Source organism: Festucalex cinctus, chromosome 12 (genome assembly GCF_051991245.1).
Source record: "Festucalex cinctus isolate MCC-2025b chromosome 12, RoL_Fcin_1.0, whole genome shotgun sequence".
Classification (NCBI taxonomy): domain Eukaryota; kingdom Metazoa; phylum Chordata; class Actinopteri; order Syngnathiformes; family Syngnathidae; genus Festucalex; species Festucalex cinctus.
This window is the reverse complement of record NC_135422.1, coordinates 12,773,461-12,793,998: the sequence shown is the minus strand read 5'-3', so window position 1 is coordinate 12,793,998 and position 20,538 is coordinate 12,773,461. Positions and strand designations below refer to the sequence as shown.

The 20,538-nt window shown below is 38.4% G+C and overlaps 2 protein-coding genes across 3 annotated transcripts; both read right to left on the bottom strand.

The window, feature by feature from the left end:
• Positions 1–3,097: 3,097 nt before the first annotated feature.
• Positions 3,098–9,250, bottom strand: manea (mannosidase, endo-alpha). Of its 2 annotated transcripts, XM_077539857.1 has the most exons (6): positions 9,121–9,235; positions 8,972–9,050; positions 7,232–7,744; positions 7,049–7,158; positions 5,473–5,549; positions 3,098–5,374 (listed from the first exon to the last, which is right to left on the bottom strand). In XM_077539857.1, exons 3-6 carry the CDS (start codon positions 7,719–7,721, stop codon positions 4,741–4,743), a joined length of 1,311 nt encoding a protein of 436 aa, XP_077395983.1. In that variant the 5' UTR covers positions 7,722–7,744; positions 8,972–9,050; positions 9,121–9,235; the 3' UTR covers positions 3,098–4,740. The 2 variants fall into 2 exon arrangements, with proteins under 2 accessions (XP_077395983.1, XP_077395982.1); XM_077539856.1 differs by having other exon boundaries at positions 8,972–9,250.
• Positions 9,251–9,935: 685 nt separating this feature from the next.
• Positions 9,936–20,258, bottom strand: LOC144032263 (serine/threonine-protein phosphatase PP1-beta catalytic subunit-like). Its single transcript, XM_077540001.1, has 8 exons — positions 20,000–20,258; positions 17,669–17,800; positions 13,191–13,421; positions 13,001–13,105; positions 12,838–12,909; positions 12,011–12,162; positions 11,800–11,934; positions 9,936–11,553 (listed from the first exon to the last, which is right to left on the bottom strand). The coding sequence occupies exons 1-8, from the start codon at positions 20,049–20,051 to the stop codon at positions 11,449–11,451; spliced, it is 984 nt and encodes a 327-aa protein (XP_077396127.1). The 5' UTR covers positions 20,052–20,258; the 3' UTR covers positions 9,936–11,448.
• Between the last annotated feature and the right edge of the window lie 280 nt (positions 20,259–20,538).

Genomic DNA, 20,538 nt, shown 5'->3' with positions numbered 1-20,538 from the left:
CATAATACATTTCTTAATGAATGTATCAAATGTCAACTATCCTAATCCAACAACAAAAGGTTTGATGCAAAAAACACATAATGTGATTTTTTTTCCAGTGCAAGGAATGTCACAAAACTGCTGAACAAAAATCTCTTCACTCAAAATTTTAATATTATTGAGGTACTATATCTTTGTCCTCATATCATTCCAAATCCGCAAAAAAATTATTAGGCCTTATTATAGTAAAGTGCACTTAAGTCAAGTAGTTAGCTCAAAGCTAAGCTTAGTTCAAGTCAGTGTTTCTCAATTCCGGTCCTCCGGGCCCCCTATCCAGCCTGTTTTCCATGTCTCCCAATTCCCAATGCAGCTGATTCCAATGACAGCTAATCAGCAAGCTCTGGAGAAGCCTGATAACGATCCTCACCTGCGTTGGAATTGGGAGATATGGAAAACAGGCTGGATAGGGGGCCCTGAGGACCGGAATTGAGAAGCACTGGTTCAAGTCAAGGCATCAATATTGTTGCGCAACAGGGATTGAAAATCACAGGCTGAGCCCGACTCACCGATAAGCAGAGCGACATCAGAAGGCCAAAGCTAGAGTCCAGGGAGGGTTATTAAGAGTAAATGTACAACAACACACGGGTGGATATGTAACACAAACCACTAACCAGTAACCCAATAACAGGTCGGGCAGCTCACCTGGAAGTTCAAATGTTTGAAACGACTGCCGAGTAAGCTGAGCCACAGCAAGGACAGCGTGCACCAATGGCGGTGGAGCAAGAGAAAATGAACAAAGGGGCTAATTGACACTGACGATTTAATAAAAACATCAACAACAACAAAAACACCTTTATACATGGTTGTTGTTGTTTTTTGTTTCTTTTTTAAAAGTCTTACTATAAGTAGTCGTTTAATTAAAAAAAAAAACAACAACAACAAAAACACCTTACTATCAGGCGGGGTACACCCTGGACTGGTTGCCAACCAATCACAGGGCACACAGAGACGAACAACCATCCACACTCACACGCACACCTAGGGACAATTGGGAGCGCCCAATTAACCTGCCATGCATGTTTTTGGAATGTGGGAGGAGACAGGAGTTCCCGGAGAAAACCCACGGCTATAAATAGTCGTTTAATTAAAAAAACAAAAAACAAAAAAACATTACAATACATGGTCGTTTTTGTTTCTTTTTTTAACCATCTTACTATAAGTAGTCGTTTAATTAAAAAAAAACAAAAAAAAACTTACTATACATGGTTGTTTTTTTGTTTCTTTTTTTAAACATCTTACTATAAGTAGTTGTTTAATTAAAAAAACAACAACACCTTACTATACATGTTTTTTTTTTTTTTAACATCTCACTAAACTTGGTCGTTTAAAAAAAAAAAAAAAAAAGCACCTTATTATACATGTTTTTTTTTGTTTTTTTACTAAGTAGTCGTAAAGTAAAAAAACAAACAAACAAAAAACCTTACTGTACATGGTTGTTTTTTGTTTCTTTTTTTAAACGTCTTACTATAAGTAGTCGTTTAAAAAAAAAAAAACACCTTACTATACATGTTTTTTTTTAAGACCTTTACTCAACTTGGTCGTTTAAAAAGAGAGAGAGAAAAAAAACGCCTTACTATAAGCAGTCGTTTGATAAAAATAAATAAATAAATAAAACTTACTATACATGGTCGTTTTTTTTCTTTTTTAAACGTCTTACTAAGTAGTCGTTTAATTAAAAAAAAAAAAAACCTTAATAAACATGGTTGTTTTTTGTTTCTTTTTTTAAACGTCTTACTATAAGTAGTCGTTTAATTAAAAAAAAAAAAAAACACCTTACTATACATGGTCGTTTTTTTCTTGCCACTATACTTACTATACTATTATACTATTACTATAAGTAGTTGTTTAAAAAAACAAAAAACAAAACCTTACTATACATGTTTTTTTTTTTAACACCTTACTAAACTTGGTCGTTTAAAAAGAGAGAGAAAAAAAACGCCTTACTATAAGTAGTTGTTTAAAAAAAAACAACCTTACTATACGTTTTTTTTTTAACACCTTACTAAACTTGGTCGTTTAAAAAGAGAAAAAAAAAGCCTTACTATAAGTAGTAATAAAATAACTAAATAAATAACTAAATAAATAAATAAATAAATAATTGTTTTTTATTCTTTTTTTAAACGTCTTACTAAGTAGTCGTTTAAAAAAAAAAACCTTACTATACATGGTTGTTTTTTGTTTCTTTTTTAAACATCTTACTATAAGTAGTTTAATTAAAAAAACAAAACAAAAACACCTCACTACACATGGTTGTTGTGGTTTTTTTAAACACCTTACTAAACTTAAAAAAAAAAGTAAGTTAATTAAAAACAAACAAAAACAAAAAAAACTCACTATACATGTTTTTTTTTAACACCTTACTAAACTTGGTCGTTTAAAAAGAAGTAGTTGTTTTTTTTGTTTGTTTGTTTTTAAACGTCTTACTATAAGTATTCATTTCATTAAGAAAAAAAGAAACGTCTTACTATACATGGTTGTTGTTTTTTTAAACACCTTACTAAAGTTGATCGTTTAAAAAAAAAAAAAAAAACGCCTTACTATACATGGTCATTAAAAAAAAAAAAATAAATAAAAAAGACGCCTTATGATAAATGGTCATCTTTTTTAAAATGCTTTACTATACATGGTCAAAGAAAAAAAATACAACTTACTTGACAAGTTTTTTTTTGTTTTTGTTTTTTTTTAACAGACATTACTATATTATTTATGTGTTTAGTTTGGCAGTGAACTCCAACTGAGGTGTCATTCAACTAAACTAAAAAAATAACATACGCCACACGCCATTCAGCATGCTTTCACAACGCTAAATAGAAGTGAACCTCATCATAGCAGCATAGTAGACGCTGTTGCGTAACACTGTGTCATAAGCAATTGGCCCACTGGCATCAACTTATAAGTGGCTGCCAGTCTCGTTTCTTTAATGTCGCGCCACCAAGGAGGAAAGCGGGCGGAACGCGTCTATGAGCCAACACAATTACATAAACATTTGCTAAAGTTGTTAATAGTTTCCTGCCGCTAGCTGGAAGAAGCAAAAGTGGTCAAGGATAGACACAGCCGCTGGTGCACTTTCAGTCGCTTTATTGAACAAATGGTAACAAAAGAAACACATACTGTAAGCACATTCAGACTTGAACTCACGGATTGGCTAAACAACAGCCAACCGCACTCTCATTCGCTGACTCACTCAACAAAGTCACACATACATAGCACAGTGTAGAAGGTGGGGATGGTGACCCCAAGTGGACAAAATAATAACTGCACCTCACATGCACATTTTGTACAACTCTTTAACATTATTTAATTATTGTTATTCACTGACTTCCAAGTATTTATTCAACTACCAAAACTCAACTTTGAATATACAGTAAGTTATGGGATTCATCTATCACTAGGGGTAAGACAATGAAGCTTCATGAAACACTTGCAATATATATATATATTTTTTTGTTGACTTCTCTAGATGATGATTTGGGTTTAAATATAAAAGCTAGTGAAATGAAACTTGATTATATTTCCATTGTATCTTTAAACCAAGTGTGCCATAAAAAAATATCACAATCGCTTCATGAAGCTTCATTTGTCCATCACTACTAGTTAGTTATCTCAGTGATAAATGAGGGAATACTGTAAAGGGACTATGTATAGCGTCTATAGTTCACCAATAAATTCACCTGCTCAAAATCTCTATATTGTACAGTACATAACAAAAAATCTTTTTTTTTTTCATCCTCCATTATTCCGAAGAACTCCAAATGCAGGTAAAAGTACAACTTTGTCACCGCCTTGTGGAATCTTGATGTTCCGTTTAATTCACTGTTGGGTGTTTTACCTGTGTTGATGGCGGTCTTTGAATGCACCTCATGCACAGTCTCTCTCAGGTGAACTGAAAGTGGACGTTTTTTGTTTTTTTTCATACTTTATTACAATTTGTGTGTGAATTCTGAAAGCATTTTATGACTTACACTATTTGTGTAAAGTGCCAGTGCACATATTTATTTGCCCATGTGCGATGACGTCACATCAGTTAATGCTTGTGTGTCATTTAAGCTCGTATGTTAGCTATGTAACTGATGAGGCTCATGAGGTTTGTGTTGTAAAACTGAACTAGTAAATAGTTTATTATGAAACATGAGTTCATGATTACGTACGTGCTAGATGCGTGGTGTTGATTAGGGCTGCGTTTAAAAACAATTGAATAATTGATATAGAATCAATTATTTTATTATCTCTTTTTCCCCCCCATAAATTAACAAAAAATAATAATTTTCAAGGCCATTTTTTTTAGTATCTTACTATTTTATTGAAATTTACTGTTCAAACAAAAGACCTGACTTATTGCACTTTATGACAATTTAGATTATTTTTAATTTATATATTACAATTATTGAGTTTGAATTATGAAAATGCTTATCTCATCAATGCTGATGTCACACTTAAGTGATTATGACACGTGTTATTTTAATTAATAAATAAAACATTTAATCAGTCATTGCCGCCTCAAAATTTAGTTTGGAATTTAATGGGTTTTTTTTTTTTTTATCATGTCCTTGTTCAAGAGTTTTGTCCCCATCTTGTGGCATCTCTATGCAATTACAACCCCCTTTTTAGGTCAACAACTCACAGTTTTTTTTTGCTATTCCAAGCAGGGCTCGGGGCCCGATTTCAAAGCTGTTCTTCGTTTGCATATTGCTGTCAATCAAGTCACTCGCGCCGTCTCCGGCGCTCGCCGCCAAATATGGCGGCCCACTTGCGCGTGATCTCCAAGTAGATGGCGGGCTTGTTGGGCAAGTAGTCCAAGTAGAGCGCGGGGCCGCTCTTGGGCACGGCCATCTCGATCTGCGTGCCCTCGTGCCACTCGTTGAAGGACGTGACGGACAGCAGGTCGGGCTTGGCCTCCAGCGCGGCGCTCAGCGAGCTCTCGTAGTATTTGCCGTTGATGCGGTTGCGGGTGTTCTGGAAGTTCCACGGGCGCACGCCCGTGTCCACGTAGCCCGGCCCCACGCTGGGCACGAAGAGGAGGCCGTTGTCGCGGCAGAAGGCCCGCACGGCGTCCCAGTTGCGCTGCGTGGAGCCGTAGGTGAAGCCGTTGGTGGCGAAGTAGGTGTAGAGGCCGTCGAAGCCGGCGAGCAGCGCCTCGCGCTGCTGCTTCTCCTCCACCAGCAGGGCCAGGAAGATGGCGTCGTGCGGCGTGTCGCGGATGCCGCCGCTCTCCGTGCGCCGCAGCAGACGGGCCCACTGATCCGTGTTCAGCAGGTACGAGTCGTAAACGTAGAAGAGGGGGAGGAGTTTGCCCGTGTCCGTGCGGTGGCGGAAGAAGGCCGGGTGCTGGCCGTACCTGAGGAGGGGAGTAAAGTGAGCAAAATGGCAGAAAGTGCGTCTCGTTCCGTTTTGAGAGGTTACGCGTGACGTCATGAAAAAGGAGGTTGGACTTACTTGTCGATGATGTATTTGACGTTGGCGTACATGTTGACTTCATCTCTTCCTTTGTACGGCTCGATGTGGAAAGCCACCTGTGAAACGTTACATTTGGCACATTTTGCATTCAGATGGTTTTTATACAGACTTGCTAAACTGGTGTTTAGAAATGAAGTGCAGGTTTGATGTAAATTAACGATGGTTGCGAAGGGGTTAAAATAAAAATTTTTCACAATAGTTTTTATTTCATTTTGACTTTTTTTCTAAATTCAGTTAGTTTTAATTAGTTTTTCAAGTGGCTTTTATTTGTACTAATTTAAATGTCGTTTTAGTTTAGTTTGTTTTTTAATGTAATTTTTATTAGTTTCATTTCATTTTTATTAGTTTTTTTAATGAGTAATTGTCATTTTATTAATTTATCTTACAGTATTTTTTCAAAAATGTATGTTTTAATTTAGTTTGTTTTTTAATTTAATTTTGTTAGTTTTAGTTTTTTTTTTAATGAGTATTTGTCATTTTATTAATTTATCTTACAGTATTTTTTCAAAAATGTCTTCATTTTAATTCAGTTTGGTTTTTTAATTTAATTTTTATTAGTTTTAGGTTTTTTTTTTAATGAGTATTTGTTGTTTTATTAATTTATCTTACAGTGTTTTTTCAAAAATGTCTGTTTTCAATTTGTTTGTTTTTTTTAATTTAATTTTTCTTAGTTTTAGTTTTTTTTAAACAATGAGTATTTGTTGTTTTATTAATTTATCTTATTTTCTCAAAAATATTTTCGTTTTAGTTTAATTTTAATTTGTTTGTTATTCATCAAATGCTTGATTTAAAAAAAAAAAATAAATAAAGAAAAAAAAAAGGTCACCAGGTATTGTGTAATAAAGTCAACTATAATTTTCAAATTTTCTTTGACCTTCATTTGTACAGCAGTTCCAAACTAAATATATAACAAACAAATCTAAAAATTATAATTAGTTTAAAGTTTTACTTATTTTTATAAATGCAAGATGGAGTCTCAGTTATTTTTTTTTAAAGCTATTATATTTTTATTATTTTATTTTGTTAATGTTTATTCATCTAATTTCAGTTTTGCTGTTAGTTTTCATGAAATATAAGAACTTTGGTGGAACATTTCCAGTTTCTGATCATTTCCACTCAAAAGCTGAAGAATTTTGTAAATATTCCATATTGAAAGAATTCAATTATAATTGTAATTTTTGAATTTTGTCATTTGAATTTTATAAATATTCCATATTGAAAGAATTCAATTATAATTGTAAACGTTTGATTTAGTCCTAAGCAGACATCTGTGCACAATAATACAATAAAAAGTAAAACATCTCAACAGACATTTTAGAGTACTTATTTTAAACATTGAACAATCGAGCGTGTGCATTTTTGCCAAACCAGAAAAAATCCAGTTAAATTCGGAAGGATTTTGCTCAAATATATTTTCCATGACCATATTCAAGTTCCCAATTAACAGCCAACCTTCCATTTTGTAAATTCACGGCTTATTCCCAAATCAAGTTTCCTCCTTTGACAATCCAGCTGACAAAACAACAAGCAAACTGCGTCGCCGCCATGTTGTTACTTTGATGTCGTAGCGTTGCGCCACGTCCAGCAGCAGCGGCACGATGTCATCGACCGGCTCGCCGTTGTCATCCTTGGTATGAGGCGGGTACCAGGAAACGGCGATCACACCTAAAACCACGAGAAACGGCTCATGAATGGGCGAGTAGCGTTACCAGTCCTGTCATGACCCTTTCCCGCTTACCAATGGCGGCCGTGCGCAGCTGCTGCATGTGCGCCTCCATGACGGCCGGGTCCCTGGAGCTGTACGCGCCCAGCGCCGGGTAGAAGTTGGCCCCGATGTCATCGGGCGGGCTGTGTCTGCCTTGCGGGTACCTCTGAGCCACCTTGGGGTCCCAGTGGGGCATCTGCGGGTGGTCCCAGTGGATGTACTTGCTGTCAAAGCTGGGGTTGCCATACCAGATGTAGTAGAATGCGTGAAGGTAGTAGTTTGGCGGCGGGAACTTGCTCAGCGCCGCCGCCAATTTCTCGTCCGCTTCCGGCCGAGCGGCCTCGCTCCTCCCGGCTCGGACGTCCGTCCCCTTGGCGTCGTCCTTCCGGTCCGGCGAGGGCTCCTTCCCGTCGGTGAACGCGGTGTCCTCCGGGGCGAGCGACTTGAGCGCGACGGTCACGATGAGCACGAGCAGGAGAAGAGCCAGCAAGGCCACACATGACTTGCGCCGGAAGCGGGCCATTCTTCATTGTGGAGACGGCAAATCTGGGAGAAAAAGACACAACAAATAGCCAAATATAATAAAAACAACAAAAAAATTACTAACATTTCAGCTTCTTTTTGCCATTTTTAGCCACATACAGTCATAACCTGTAAATTAACACATTGTTTAATGTGTTTTGCTTCTTTTTCTTCAATAACTATAAATATGTCAATAAAAGGTCAATTTAATATTTTTTAAATATTTTCACAAGTTGATATATTGTTCTGTCACCACATAATTTATAACTATGAATAATTCAACAATTTAAAATGCTGAAATCAGCTTGAAAATAAATCTATTAATAAATATAATAAGTTTCTTGTACTGTAAGAGAAATGGAAAACTCATTCAGCAGGAGCCGTGCAGCATTTTGTCTCCTCAAGGTCAAACGTCTGGATGTTTTTACACAGGGATAAGTGAAAATAGTTTACATTACAATACATTTGAATAAGTGTGTTGTGTTAAAATTGATTGCTGTAATGCTTTTGGTGCGGAAATAAGTGGTCAGGCAGCCATGATGGTAAATGCCTGCAGATTCATTTACGCCTGTAAGACAACCAAGTTAGGTTAGTTCATTTTTAATTGAGTAACTTATGGCTTTAAGACCTTAGAAGGCTTAGAAGAATAATTGTGATAAAACGATGTAATCATAGTTGCTTGTTTTTGTAAAATACAAACTTTTATTGTGTGGTAGGTAACATATGGGCAGATCATGTGGACCATTGGCATGGCAACATTTTCGAACTATTACAATGATTTTTTTTAATTAAATGATTTCAATAAATAAATAAATTTGCGATTGAACATTAATTTAAGGGTGGCGTTGTGTTGACTTTAATGTTGAACAATGAAAATCTGGGCTCGCCATTGGTCACGCAGTACGTGGGGGCGGGGTTAAGGCTGGCATTGCGTGAAACACAATCGCCCCAAAACGAGCCAAACGTTACCGTTGCCGAAATAAGCTGTAAAACTGGATACAATTATGGATCGTTGACGTACTGTCATGACAGCAAGTTACAATCTATTAACACACATGAGAACCGTTTTAAATTGGTAAAAAAATTTCTTTTATTCTCAAATCTCCTTAAAAGCCAAGCTAGAGCACAATATTCGTTGCTAGGATATTCGTTGCTAGGATATTCGTTGAATGACACGCACCAAATCGGTCAGTTAATTATAATAACAGTGAGTTAATGGTTAATTTCGCTCACCAGGATTTCACCTCTTACCTGCATTGATGAACTTCGGACTAGTCGACAGACTGCTACGCCACAATATGTTCTGTCCCGAGCTCCTCCTGGCGTACTTCTTAACGAGATAAACTTGAACACATTAACACTTAAAGTCAATTGCACGTAACAGTAATTATTTGCTATACCAGCTGTATATAATGTTGCAAACACTGCACTTCACTTCCGTCAAGTCCACTTTGAGAGCATCCCAGATGTATAAACATACTGGATTCGGATGATGAGTGGAAACTGAGGCATCCATTTTGGATATAAATCGGCGCCAGTGAAGCTATTTCCGGTATGGAGATCTAAACACTGCCCCCTCCGTCCAGAGCTTGCACGACATCAATATGTAGTTGACTTTTTTTTTTTTTCTTTTTTTTTTTTAAGCATATGTAATATTTTTTTCAATTTGTAATCGATTGTTAATATTTGACTCATTAAGACACAATAAAATGAATTGAAATATACAGTGGGAGGAACACATTGGAATTTCTGCATAAAAATGGTCAGAAATGGTAGTTTGCTCATTTAGATGACCAGTCTACAACACACAATTAAGATGTCATATTTTTATAGATCATAAGTAAACATTCATAGACCAGATAGCAAAAAATAAGCCAACTCTTATTACAGATTTAAACTAAGCCAGATGTTGCAGATCAAGTGTGCACAACAGTCAGGATGAATTTTGGACAAATTTTAAAAACTAAAAAGAATATTTTAACGCCAATGTATTTTTATTTTTTTTCAGTAAGTAGTAGTAGTAAGAATAATGATAATAATAATAATAACAATAATAATGTCTGAACTAAAATATTTACACATTCCAGCATTCATAGTAATTGAATGAATATCGCATCATTTCAAAAACCATTTTGTGCTTCTGTGGACTTTCTACATGTATTATTACACCAAAAGTTGGACAGTACAGCAAAATATTAAAACAACAAGCAACAACTGAGTTTCCATCCATTTATTGACTTTCAAACTTGTACAAATTGCAAAACTGGGTTAACACCGCACTCATTTCATGTCGTCATCGTTATTAGGAAATAAATTAAAAAGTAAAGCATGTGAATAAAAAGGGAAAAACAAACAAAAACAACCACAGATAGTAGAATGCCCCAAAGAGCTGAGAGATATACTGTAGTACGCTGCATCTAAACACCAGGTGGCGTCACAATCACAATAGCAATGCCAGGTCAGGTGGCAGCCGCTGCCCACTCCCGCTCTGCCAGTCATCATACTCCAAAAAGATGGGAGGAGGAGGAGGAGTGGGATGGATGGCCAATATTTGGCTTGAAAGCTTCCAAAAGACCAGCGCGTATGATTCATTTAGTATTCGGTTTCAACACTTGACAGGAATCCACAAGCTGTTTGAAGCACTTATCATAGAAAAAGCATGGACATGCCACACACGCTATTCAAAATAATCAAGTAAAAATACTGACCATCAGTGAAAAACTCAATGAATTTGTTAACAAGTCATGATCCACCATTTAATAAAAAAAAAAAAGAAAAAAAAAAAAAAGGATTACGAGTGGGGAAATGATCTTGATATGACAAACAATAAATACATTGGAACCTCCAAAGTTGAATTGACCACAATTTCATTTGGATCTTTTTTGTCGTGTTATGTTTGACGGTTTTAACGCTACGTCGGCGGTTCAACATTTGGAAATGGAGGCACAGTGGAATCCACGTTTGGAGGAAGGGAAGTTCAACCTTTCATAAATACCGGTCGGTCCCTTCACATTCTTTGCAACTCACCAGGGGGCGACGTCGCTAGCGCTTCAAATCGATGTACTGGAATACACGCGTACATACCGTAGCACGTTCACACGCTAAACGGGAGACGTTCACTCAGCAAAACGACACCAATTTGACTTCTTTTGTCATCAAGAAAATAAAAAATATGGATTTTATCTCCTCCACACACACACAATAATGTGAGTTAATACTATCAAAGTATTAACAGGCAAATAATAGAAATGTAAATAAAGACGATTGGTCACAGCAAATGTATGAACGCGTACACATTAACAAATGAGCTGTCGAAGGAAAGAATTGAGTTTGATGCAGTGGAACCTCTTACGGGGAACAAATAAGAAACTTCAATTCTGTTAACTAATCTTCAGCTTTTTTTTTATTTATTTTTTTATTTGTGAATAAACCATCATACCTGAAAAGTAATTCAACTGACTGTCACGCAGTGTCAGCATCCGTCTGCTCAGTACAAAATGAGAGTCAAGTGATCAAATATCGATTTCATAACATTTACCAATGTAACCGGGCTAATGTGAATACATTTCACAACATTCTCTGATCATATATTATGGGAACACTTGCTGTGAAATTTGAACTTTGGAGGTTCCACTGTAAGGAGATTTTGTGTATTGTTTGGTGAGAGAGGGTGTAGCATTACTGCGTGTGCATGTGTGTGTGTGGGAGGAGGGTCCAAGGCTGCACGTTCACCTCTTCTTGGGGGCCTGAGTGGTGCGGGAGGGTGTGACAGGCCGACCGGAATTGACCCCCCCGTACTGATATTTGGCCTTCTTCTCGGAGGGCTTTAAGATCTGCAAACAAGAAAAATTAACAATCACATATTATGAACATGACACTGCAGTGGGTGTTTTTGCTACATTATGGGGCCCATATTCCCAGTTTAACTATCATTGGAGGGACCGGCTCGGCAAGGCCACTTTTTGAGGGTCAATACTTGGTTTTAGAGTTTGAGGTTAGGGTAAGGGGCTAGGAAGTACATTATGTCAAATGGATGTCCCCACTAATATAGCAAGACAAACGTGTGTGTGTGTGTTTACCTGGAAGGAGCACATGAGCGACTCGTCCACGCTCATCATGCCGCCGGCGTTGTCGAACTCCCCACAGTAGTTGGGCGCCGAAAACAGCGTGACCAGTTGGCGTTTGGCAAAGAACTCGTATCCGTCCTCCACAACCTGCCGGAGGAGACGCGGGCGCCATCGATATCGAGGCCCGCCCAACGGCTAGAACGCGCTACGACGTGGCGCTCACCTGGTGGGCTCTGCAGATGAGGTCCAAGTCGTGGCGGTTGAGGAACTTGCTGACCACGTCGGCGCCGAAGGTGAAGGAGACGCCGCGGTCGTTCTCACCCCAGCCTTGCACGTCCTTGTCCGGGTCGGACCAAAGTAGGTCGCAGAGCAGGCCTGGGGACCGGAAAACACACATATTCAAACACACACACAAAAAAAAAAAGTTTAGAGTATACAGAAGGCTTTCTGACCTTAAGAGGTCGCTTAAAGCAATGGTTGTTATTACAAAAAACGTCCAACAGGTGGCAGCAGAGTATAAGACATCAACCATGTTGACTTCGGTGTTTGCTGATGCTTATAAGTGTTGTCTTTCCTTGTGTATGAAATGTGCTCTACAAATACATAAATGTTGCAACAAACTCTTTTCCCCAGTGTTTTCAACGGGTTTGCGAATAATGATTAAACTTAGCTACACTTTAATGCTAATTGCTGCAAAATGGAAACAGATTGAAATATACTTTTTTTTCTAGTGAAAGAAGAGACTAATCTTGTTATAAAAACATGTTCCATGTTTTTATAACAATAGAACACAATATTCTGCGGGCCTTGCAAAATCAGTCAAAATCCAATAAAACGAAGGGGGTTGCTTCAGTGAAAATGGCTGCGAGTGAATGAGTTAAAATAGTTGTACAGTATATTATTGGCTTAATTAGCTGTAAATAATGATTATTCAAATTTGAAAAATATTTACTTTTATCAGTTCATTAGGTTTGCATTTTAGTGTTCATTCAATAAAAGTCTGAAGGAACTTTGTAAACCTCTATTCAAATGTGAAGGAGAATCGCAAACCTGTATCAGGCACATCGGTTGGCCTCATAATCCTGCGAATCTGCTCCATTGACTGCAAATCGGGGGAAAGTCCTGGAAGGTAAAAAACAACAAAGATTTTCAGTTTTGTTTTGCTTTGCTTTATTTTAGTTGCTTCGTCATACTTGTGCGCCAATTAACCGACCTCCATGGCAGCAGAAGATCTTCTCGTCGATGATGGCGGCGATGGGCAGGCAGTTGAAGCAGTCGGTGAAGGTCTTCCACAGCTTGATGTTGAACCTGCGCTTACCTGGGGAGCGCATATACAAAATGTTATTTGTGTCAGTGCGAGTGAGTTCAGACGCGCAGGTACTGGCTGTTTCGCGTCAACGCACACTCGTCGTAGAAGCCGTAGATGCGGTTGATGGAGGCGCACTCGTGGTTGCCCCTGAGCAGGAAGAAGTTCTCCGGGTACTTGATCTTGTAGGCCAGCAGCAGGCAGATGGTCTCCAGCGACTGCTTGCCACGGTCCACGTAGTCGCCAAGGAACAGGTAGTTGGCCTCCGGGGGGAAGCCGCCGTACTCGAACAGGCGCAGCAGGTCCGTGTACTGCCCGTGGATGTCACCTGGCGACAGCACAGGACACATTTTAACCGGTAGTCGGGCCCGACCGATTAATCGGACGATTATTGGCCTTCAAACAATCGGCTGATTATTTTCCCCTTAAAATGTTATCGAAGAAAACCGAAGTTTCACATCTAATGTATATTTAAATACAAAATATGCTTTGTTTTTAAAACGTCGCTAGGCTAGCGCTAACAGGAAGTTAGCAAATGCTAGCAGGAAGTTAGCATCGACTTCAGAAGTGTTTCTCCTTCAAATAACGAATATCCACACACAAATCTTGTGCGAACACATACACACAGATGAGATAACATTACGCAAAGGTACAAATTCTTCGCAATGTATGAAAAAGTAGTTATTTTAATAGAATTCAATCTCAACGTTTTTCTGTACTCACTTTAAGTGTGTACCCCAATGGATGCACGGCACCACAGTGACCCCAAGAGGCCAAAACGCACCGGAACAGTCAGTATTTCTTGTTCTTATTGTTTTTTCAGTTGCTATTATTTTTGTTTATTCTATTCTTATTTCACTTATTGTTTTTATTTTGACATTCTCCTTTCAAGTTATATTACACTAGAAAGTTTATATTTCAAGGATTCAAGACTTTCTTTTCTCACATTTCAAGAATGCAAACATCCACAGTTTTTTTTTTTTTTTTTTTGTCTTAACACACATTTCCACATGACATGGCACGAAATTGTAATTATTATTTTTTTGTGTGTTTGTTACATTTGGACACAAAAAGGGACATGGGCGCTTTCCTGGGCCCTCATTCTTTTTTTAAATTCCAAGTAAGAGCTGTTCTCATTCAGACTAAAAGCTCCACGCCGAAGGTCGTCCCAGTAATAACAGGCTGCGTTGCGGTCGACACGTGTGCCAGGGCCTTTCCGGCAAACCATCAAGTCGTGCCACCGATCCACCCAAAAAAAAAATAACTAATAACAGGCCTGGTTTTACCGTGACTGCATACGGATCCCGATGGTCAAAATTGCGACTTGCGTGACTTCTTCTATGACGCGGCGCCCGACGATATCGCGGTGACCAAAGCGAAAACCGCCGCTGGCACCCAAACGAGACATGACTGCAATGCAGCGTCTCATTTTGGCCTTCTTCGTATTGCGCATAAAAACACAAGCAAAGTGCAAATGAATGATTGCAGATGCGATAAAGAATGTGTTGGCGTTGGTCTTGGATGCTTTTTTCAACGTCAAATTGTGCAAATGAATGATTGAGGAAGTGTTCAAAGAATGTTTTGCTGATCTTCTGGGGCATTTGCTTCGCCTCTAAATTGGCGCTGTGGCGGCAGATAACCACACAAGCGAAATAAGTTTGGACTGGGAGCAGCTGGGGCTGATGAGTAGCTTGATATATTTGCAAGTGCAACAAGTTGATTTGGTCTAGTGCTGTAACTATCGAGTATTTTTAGAATCAATGAATCTATCCATTATTCAATTGATTAATCGGATTCATTTCAATTTTATGTTAAAGTGTATTACAAAAACATTTTTTCCCCCACTGGCTACTGTTTATTAACCAGTGATTGGTGTTTATTTTGTACTTTGTATTCGTACAATAATTAAATTTAAAAAAAAGGGGGGGGGGGGGATGGGTGAATTGATGTTCGGTCATTGTTTTCCAAAGAAAAAACAGATGTTTGTCTTATTTTGATTAAACACAGTAGATACCGGTAATCAGTCTTTTTTCATGAAGGACTACGGACAGGATTTGGACAATTTTAAATGAAAAAATTGCTCCAAATGATTAAAATAAATTTAAAATATGCAAATGTCTTATTTCATGAAGAAATCTGTTAACAATTACTGTTGATATGCTGAAATCAGAAGATTTTTGACTATGTTAAATAAATAAAAAAAAGAGGCTCAAATTATTCGATTACTTTGATCATCGATTAATCAATTAATTTTGACAGCACGAATTTGGTTCGATGCACTCACCTCTTTTTTTTTTTTTTTTTTTTTAAATCAAAACCGATTTTCTGATTCCAACTGTTTTTGTTACACCCCTAACCCAAACAAATAAAATGTGATTTGTGGTTCAACAAACAGCTAACTCTTAAGTCAATGCTAACGCAGTACCCAAGTCAAAATAACAGTAAATATGACACAGAAACCTCGCATGACCACTGTAAACGGAGATGCCATTTTAAAGCTGCTCGCCGCAACATCAAGTGACTTCACGTAGATTTACCAAACCGTTAAAAAAGTTTGAAAATGAACATTTGTATCGACTTTATCGTATGTCTTGTTTCTTCATTGTAACTGATGAGATGCAACACTCAAGAAAGGTCAAAAGCTGTCTAAAATGCACGGCTCGCTTGAGGGCCTCTATTCCATGTTATAGAATGACGAGAAGACATTGTATGCTGTGTTCCTTAGCAAGCACAGAGTGACCCAGGCGGGCGTTCTGCGATGCAGTGTGGTTATATAAGACAACTCCGAGCTGCAGCACAAGAAATAGACCGTGTGCGTGTGTGTGTACAGAGTGGGAGTTCCCCAGTGGCGCAGCCCTCAAGACTCACAATGCTGCTTTCTGCCTGAGCAGCACACCAACAACATCGAAGTCATCTCATTTCTGGCTATTTGGGAGGAGGTTCATATAAAGCCAGCTCTGCGATTCCCAAAGTGCGGTACGGGGACCACGAGTGGTTACGCGGGCTTCCTCTAGTGGTGCGCAAAAGAATCGCACAGTTTAAAACAAAACGGCAGGTGCTCAACAACAACACACAAAAAAAAAAAAAAAAAAAAAAAAAAATTACGCGCATTTTCCTGTTAACTCATTCACTGCCTTTGACAAGTATACTTGTCAATTGTATTTTTTAGAGCGGTGCTAAATGGGGGCGAATCTGAGCATGCTCCACTGTAAATATCAAACTTGGAAACAACTTTACTGATGCCCAACCACCGGTAGATGACATCATTGCCCCATTTTATAGGAAATAAACAGAGTTTCAGAGTCCATGGGAGAAATGGCTGTATTTTGGCAAACCTACATTTTTCTGCTGTCAATTATAAAAGAACGGGACGGGACAAAAAGTAGGGAGTCTATTCTGTTATTTGGTAGATTCGGTTTATATATAATTATTGAATGTAATATCACGTGAGTATTGGAAATGTAAAAATTTTCTATAATGACTGGCAGTGAATGAGTTTTAAGTGTCCCGACTAAAACCACATCGTTTTGTTGGTTCCGCTATCGTGTTTGCGCAATGTTGCCACAAGAGTCGTTCCTGTTTTTTTTGTGTTTTTTTTAAATGTTATTTACAATCATAAAATCCTACAAATCACGTTAATATTTTTAAAGATTTTTAATATTTTTAAAGAACAATTTAAGACCTTTTTATCCCCAATTAAGGCCTTATTTTTACATTCAAGAATTCAACGCCTTTTTAAGACTTTTTATGGATCTTTTGTAACCCTGTGAAAACTGGTGAAAAAAATTACAATTAGTTTTCATTAATTCTGTATTAATTAACCCATTCAATCCCAAAAATGTGTAAAAACCTTTTTTTAATACGTTGTCCTTCCCTCCCAAAAATGTGTTTTTTTTTTAAATATATATATATATATATATATATATATATATATATATATTAATTCAAGAGGATAGAGAAGGTTTTGATGCAGCTTCTGACATGATGAGGTGGTTCAAAGCAATGGTAGTTGTATTAAAAAAAATAAAAATAAATTAAAAAAAAATTAAATAAACGGCCAGCAGGTGGCAGCAGAGTATAAGGGAGCTCTTTTGTAAGTGTTTTCACCAGGAATGTGAATATTGATGAAACTTAGCTATATTCTAAAACTAATTGATGAAAAATGATGGTGAAAGAAGAGACTAACCTTCTTTTCTCATGTTTTTATAGCATTAGAACACAATATTGTGTGGGCCTTGCAAAATCAGTCAAAATCTTCAGTGAAAATGGCTGGGAATGAATGAATGTGATCATCAATTTATAACAAACAAATGTGGAAAAAAAAAAGAGAAAATGTAGACATGTTATTATTTTTAATTAAATTAACAATAAACAATTATTTTACATAAAATTTTAAACCTCATCAACAAATGACCCGGCCCATCTGTCCATTTAAAAAAAATCCAATGTAGCCCGTAAGTGATGACGTTCCGCCCACTCCTGTCCTACTAATGCACGGCGTTGGCAGAGGTGTGCGCGATCTGTCGGATGCTTGCGAGCAGACAAGATGGAGGAAGGGAGAGCCGGAACACTGACCACAGATCTTGAGCGGAGCCTCCAGCTCCAGCAGGATGGGCTGGCTGAGGAAGATCTCGCGGGATTTGATGCACAGCCCGCGTACCTCCGCCTCCGTCATCTGCACGATCTTGCCCGGGCGACATCCCCTCACTGGAGTACAAACACATACAACACAGTCATTTGATTGACCTCCATTGTTTCATGAAAAGAAACATAACTCGCTTTCCTGACAACCAACACTTATAGATCATAAACAACATGGAGTGTTTTTGCCGTCTGTTCATTCATCACAGCAGTGGCACGCACTGAGAAATAAATCACATTAAAGTGTGCCAAGGACATTTTATACGATGCCAAAGCAGCTTGGTGCACTCTCGGCAAAAAATGTCTCTCTCTTGGGAACAGCAAGCGTCTCTCTGTGTTAAAGGCCCAGTATGCCGGTTTCACTCAGGAAAATGCACTTTTTAAATACAGGATGTACACACTTTAACTTTCTCTCAGTCTACACATCTGTGTCTATGTTAATCTTTGGTGGTGATTTCGTCCTAAACCCCCACACCCCCAGCCTGTATTTTGTCATGTTGTGATTGTTTTGTAAACAGCGGGACATTTCTGTGGAAAGACAATGTTTACACCCCTCCAGCCAATTGCAGAGCAGGGGGTGGCGTGTCTCAAACGGGGCCGAGCGAACGTGTCGGCTGCGTGACGTCACTCCCGCGGCAATTTGAAAGCACGCACGGATTATTATTTTTCTTCACTCACTCATTCACACACGTAAGCTTCTGTGAGTGAGTGAGTGAGTGAGTGAGGGTTAAAAAGTGCATTTTCCTGAGTGAATCCGGCAGACTGCGCCTAGAACATGAAATGATACTAATCCTACACCTCTACCTTTTCTTTTTTTACACCCCTTCTTGCTTTGCAATCTGGTCCTCCCACTATAAAAAATGCAGTCTGCTGATCTTACTTGCTTGGTCTTCTTTTTCAGCGCTTCATTTCGCCATCACTAGCCCAAACATTCAGAATATGTTGCCAACACTGGTTAAGCTGTGACACTATATTAGCCATAGCGCTTCTGTTTACGTTTTATTTTAAATACTACTAGTGTTTCAAAGACGTATTTCGATGTTTGTTTGTTTGTTTTTTATGCTAGAGCATACAGAAGGCTTTGATGCAGTCTTTGAACTTAAGAGAATGGTTGAAGCAATGGTAGTTATTACAAAAAGGGCCAGCAGGTGGCAGCAGAATATAAGAGATCAACTAGGGCCATGTTGCAATAAGCTGTTTTCTCCAGTTTTAAACTGTGACTAATGATGAAACTTAGCTAGATCCTAATGCTAATTGCTGCAAAACGGAAACAGATAGAAATATATTTTTTCCTGATGAAAGAAGAGACTCTCATCTTTGTTTTGGCATGTTCCATGTTTTTATAGCAATAGAACACTATATTCTGTGGCACTTGCAAAATCAGTCAAAATCCAACAGCAGGGAGCAAAAATGGCTGGGAATGAATGAGTTAATAGTTGACATGGTCGTGAGTCGTCGACTAATCTTGGCAACCCTATAGTCGATTGACAATAATTCTATTGAACATGTACTGTGTTCTTTTATGGTGTACTGTGTTCTTTTATGTTTCGAAGTGGATACCGATATAGCTGCTTATCTTCGGTTTCAAAACAAAATGAAAACTTGGTCAAAAGATGCAGAAATGAGTGAAGCGAAGCAGGAACTATGCCAGGTGCATGACTCGGTCTGGCGATTGGCCAATCAGAACCGTTCACGGCAAAATAGCGCTAGCAGGAGAGTTGAATATCTTTTATGAGTACTGTTCTTTTATGTTTATGTTTAAATATCTTTTTGGTGCGTTTATTATGTTCACAACTACTGGTTTATAAAGCTTCCGACGTTCGTAGCTTAAACAACGAGTCGTTTCCAGGGAGTAAAAGTAATACCAGCTAAGCCAAATTGGAGTTCTTGGACATTTCCACAAAAACGTAGCTGCCACTCCTACTCGCAACAACGTTATATCCAACATTCGTCATTGTAGTCATATTAACAACGTGATACATAAAAGAGAAAGTGGGCTTGAACGTCGTAAAGTACACGACGAAGCTAAAGGGTTGGTGAATGTAGGCGTTTACCGCCCGACTGTTTATAAACACTGAGAGCGCTCCAGATAGCGAGAAGCTAACGAGCTAGCCAGTTAGCCCCGCTGCTATTTTGGCGACGTAAAAAAAAAACAAAAAAAAAAACGATGCGGCTGCTCCCGAGGTTTCAGGAACAAACCCGCGGGGAAGGTGATGCAAACCGGGGCGGCGAATTCGCGAGCGCTCTGTGTGTGTTTCTACTCACCTTCCAGAAGGCGAGAAATGAGGCTATCCACGTTCAATTCGCCCTCCGCCATCTTCACGCTCTGATGGGAGTAGTACTGGACTAGAGAGCAAGAAACAGTACGTCCGGTGTACACTTGGGGGCGCTATTATCACCGGATGAGGCAACACAACAACTACTTATAACCACATGGCAATTTTTCCTTTAAAAAGACTTTAAAATACATGCCAATGTTTAGTCATTACCTAACCTATGTCATAATTTAAACGACAAATTTTGCTTTTAAGATAAAAAAAAAAAAAACATGCTAGTGTAGTGATTAGAACATAATTCACCCACGGAACGTTGGGACGAAGGGGGAGTTTGTTGGGATGAAAGGATGAAAGGATGAAAGGATAAAAGAACAAAATGTTGGTAGGTCTGTGAGCCTCGCGCAGAGTGTGTTGTTGTTGTTAAACGCTGAGAAGCTGATATCAATAAATCGCCGGTCTTTGGCTCCGGGCTTCAACACTCTGCCTCCGACTCCCGTCACTGCTCGCTACACTAGCATTATATTTATT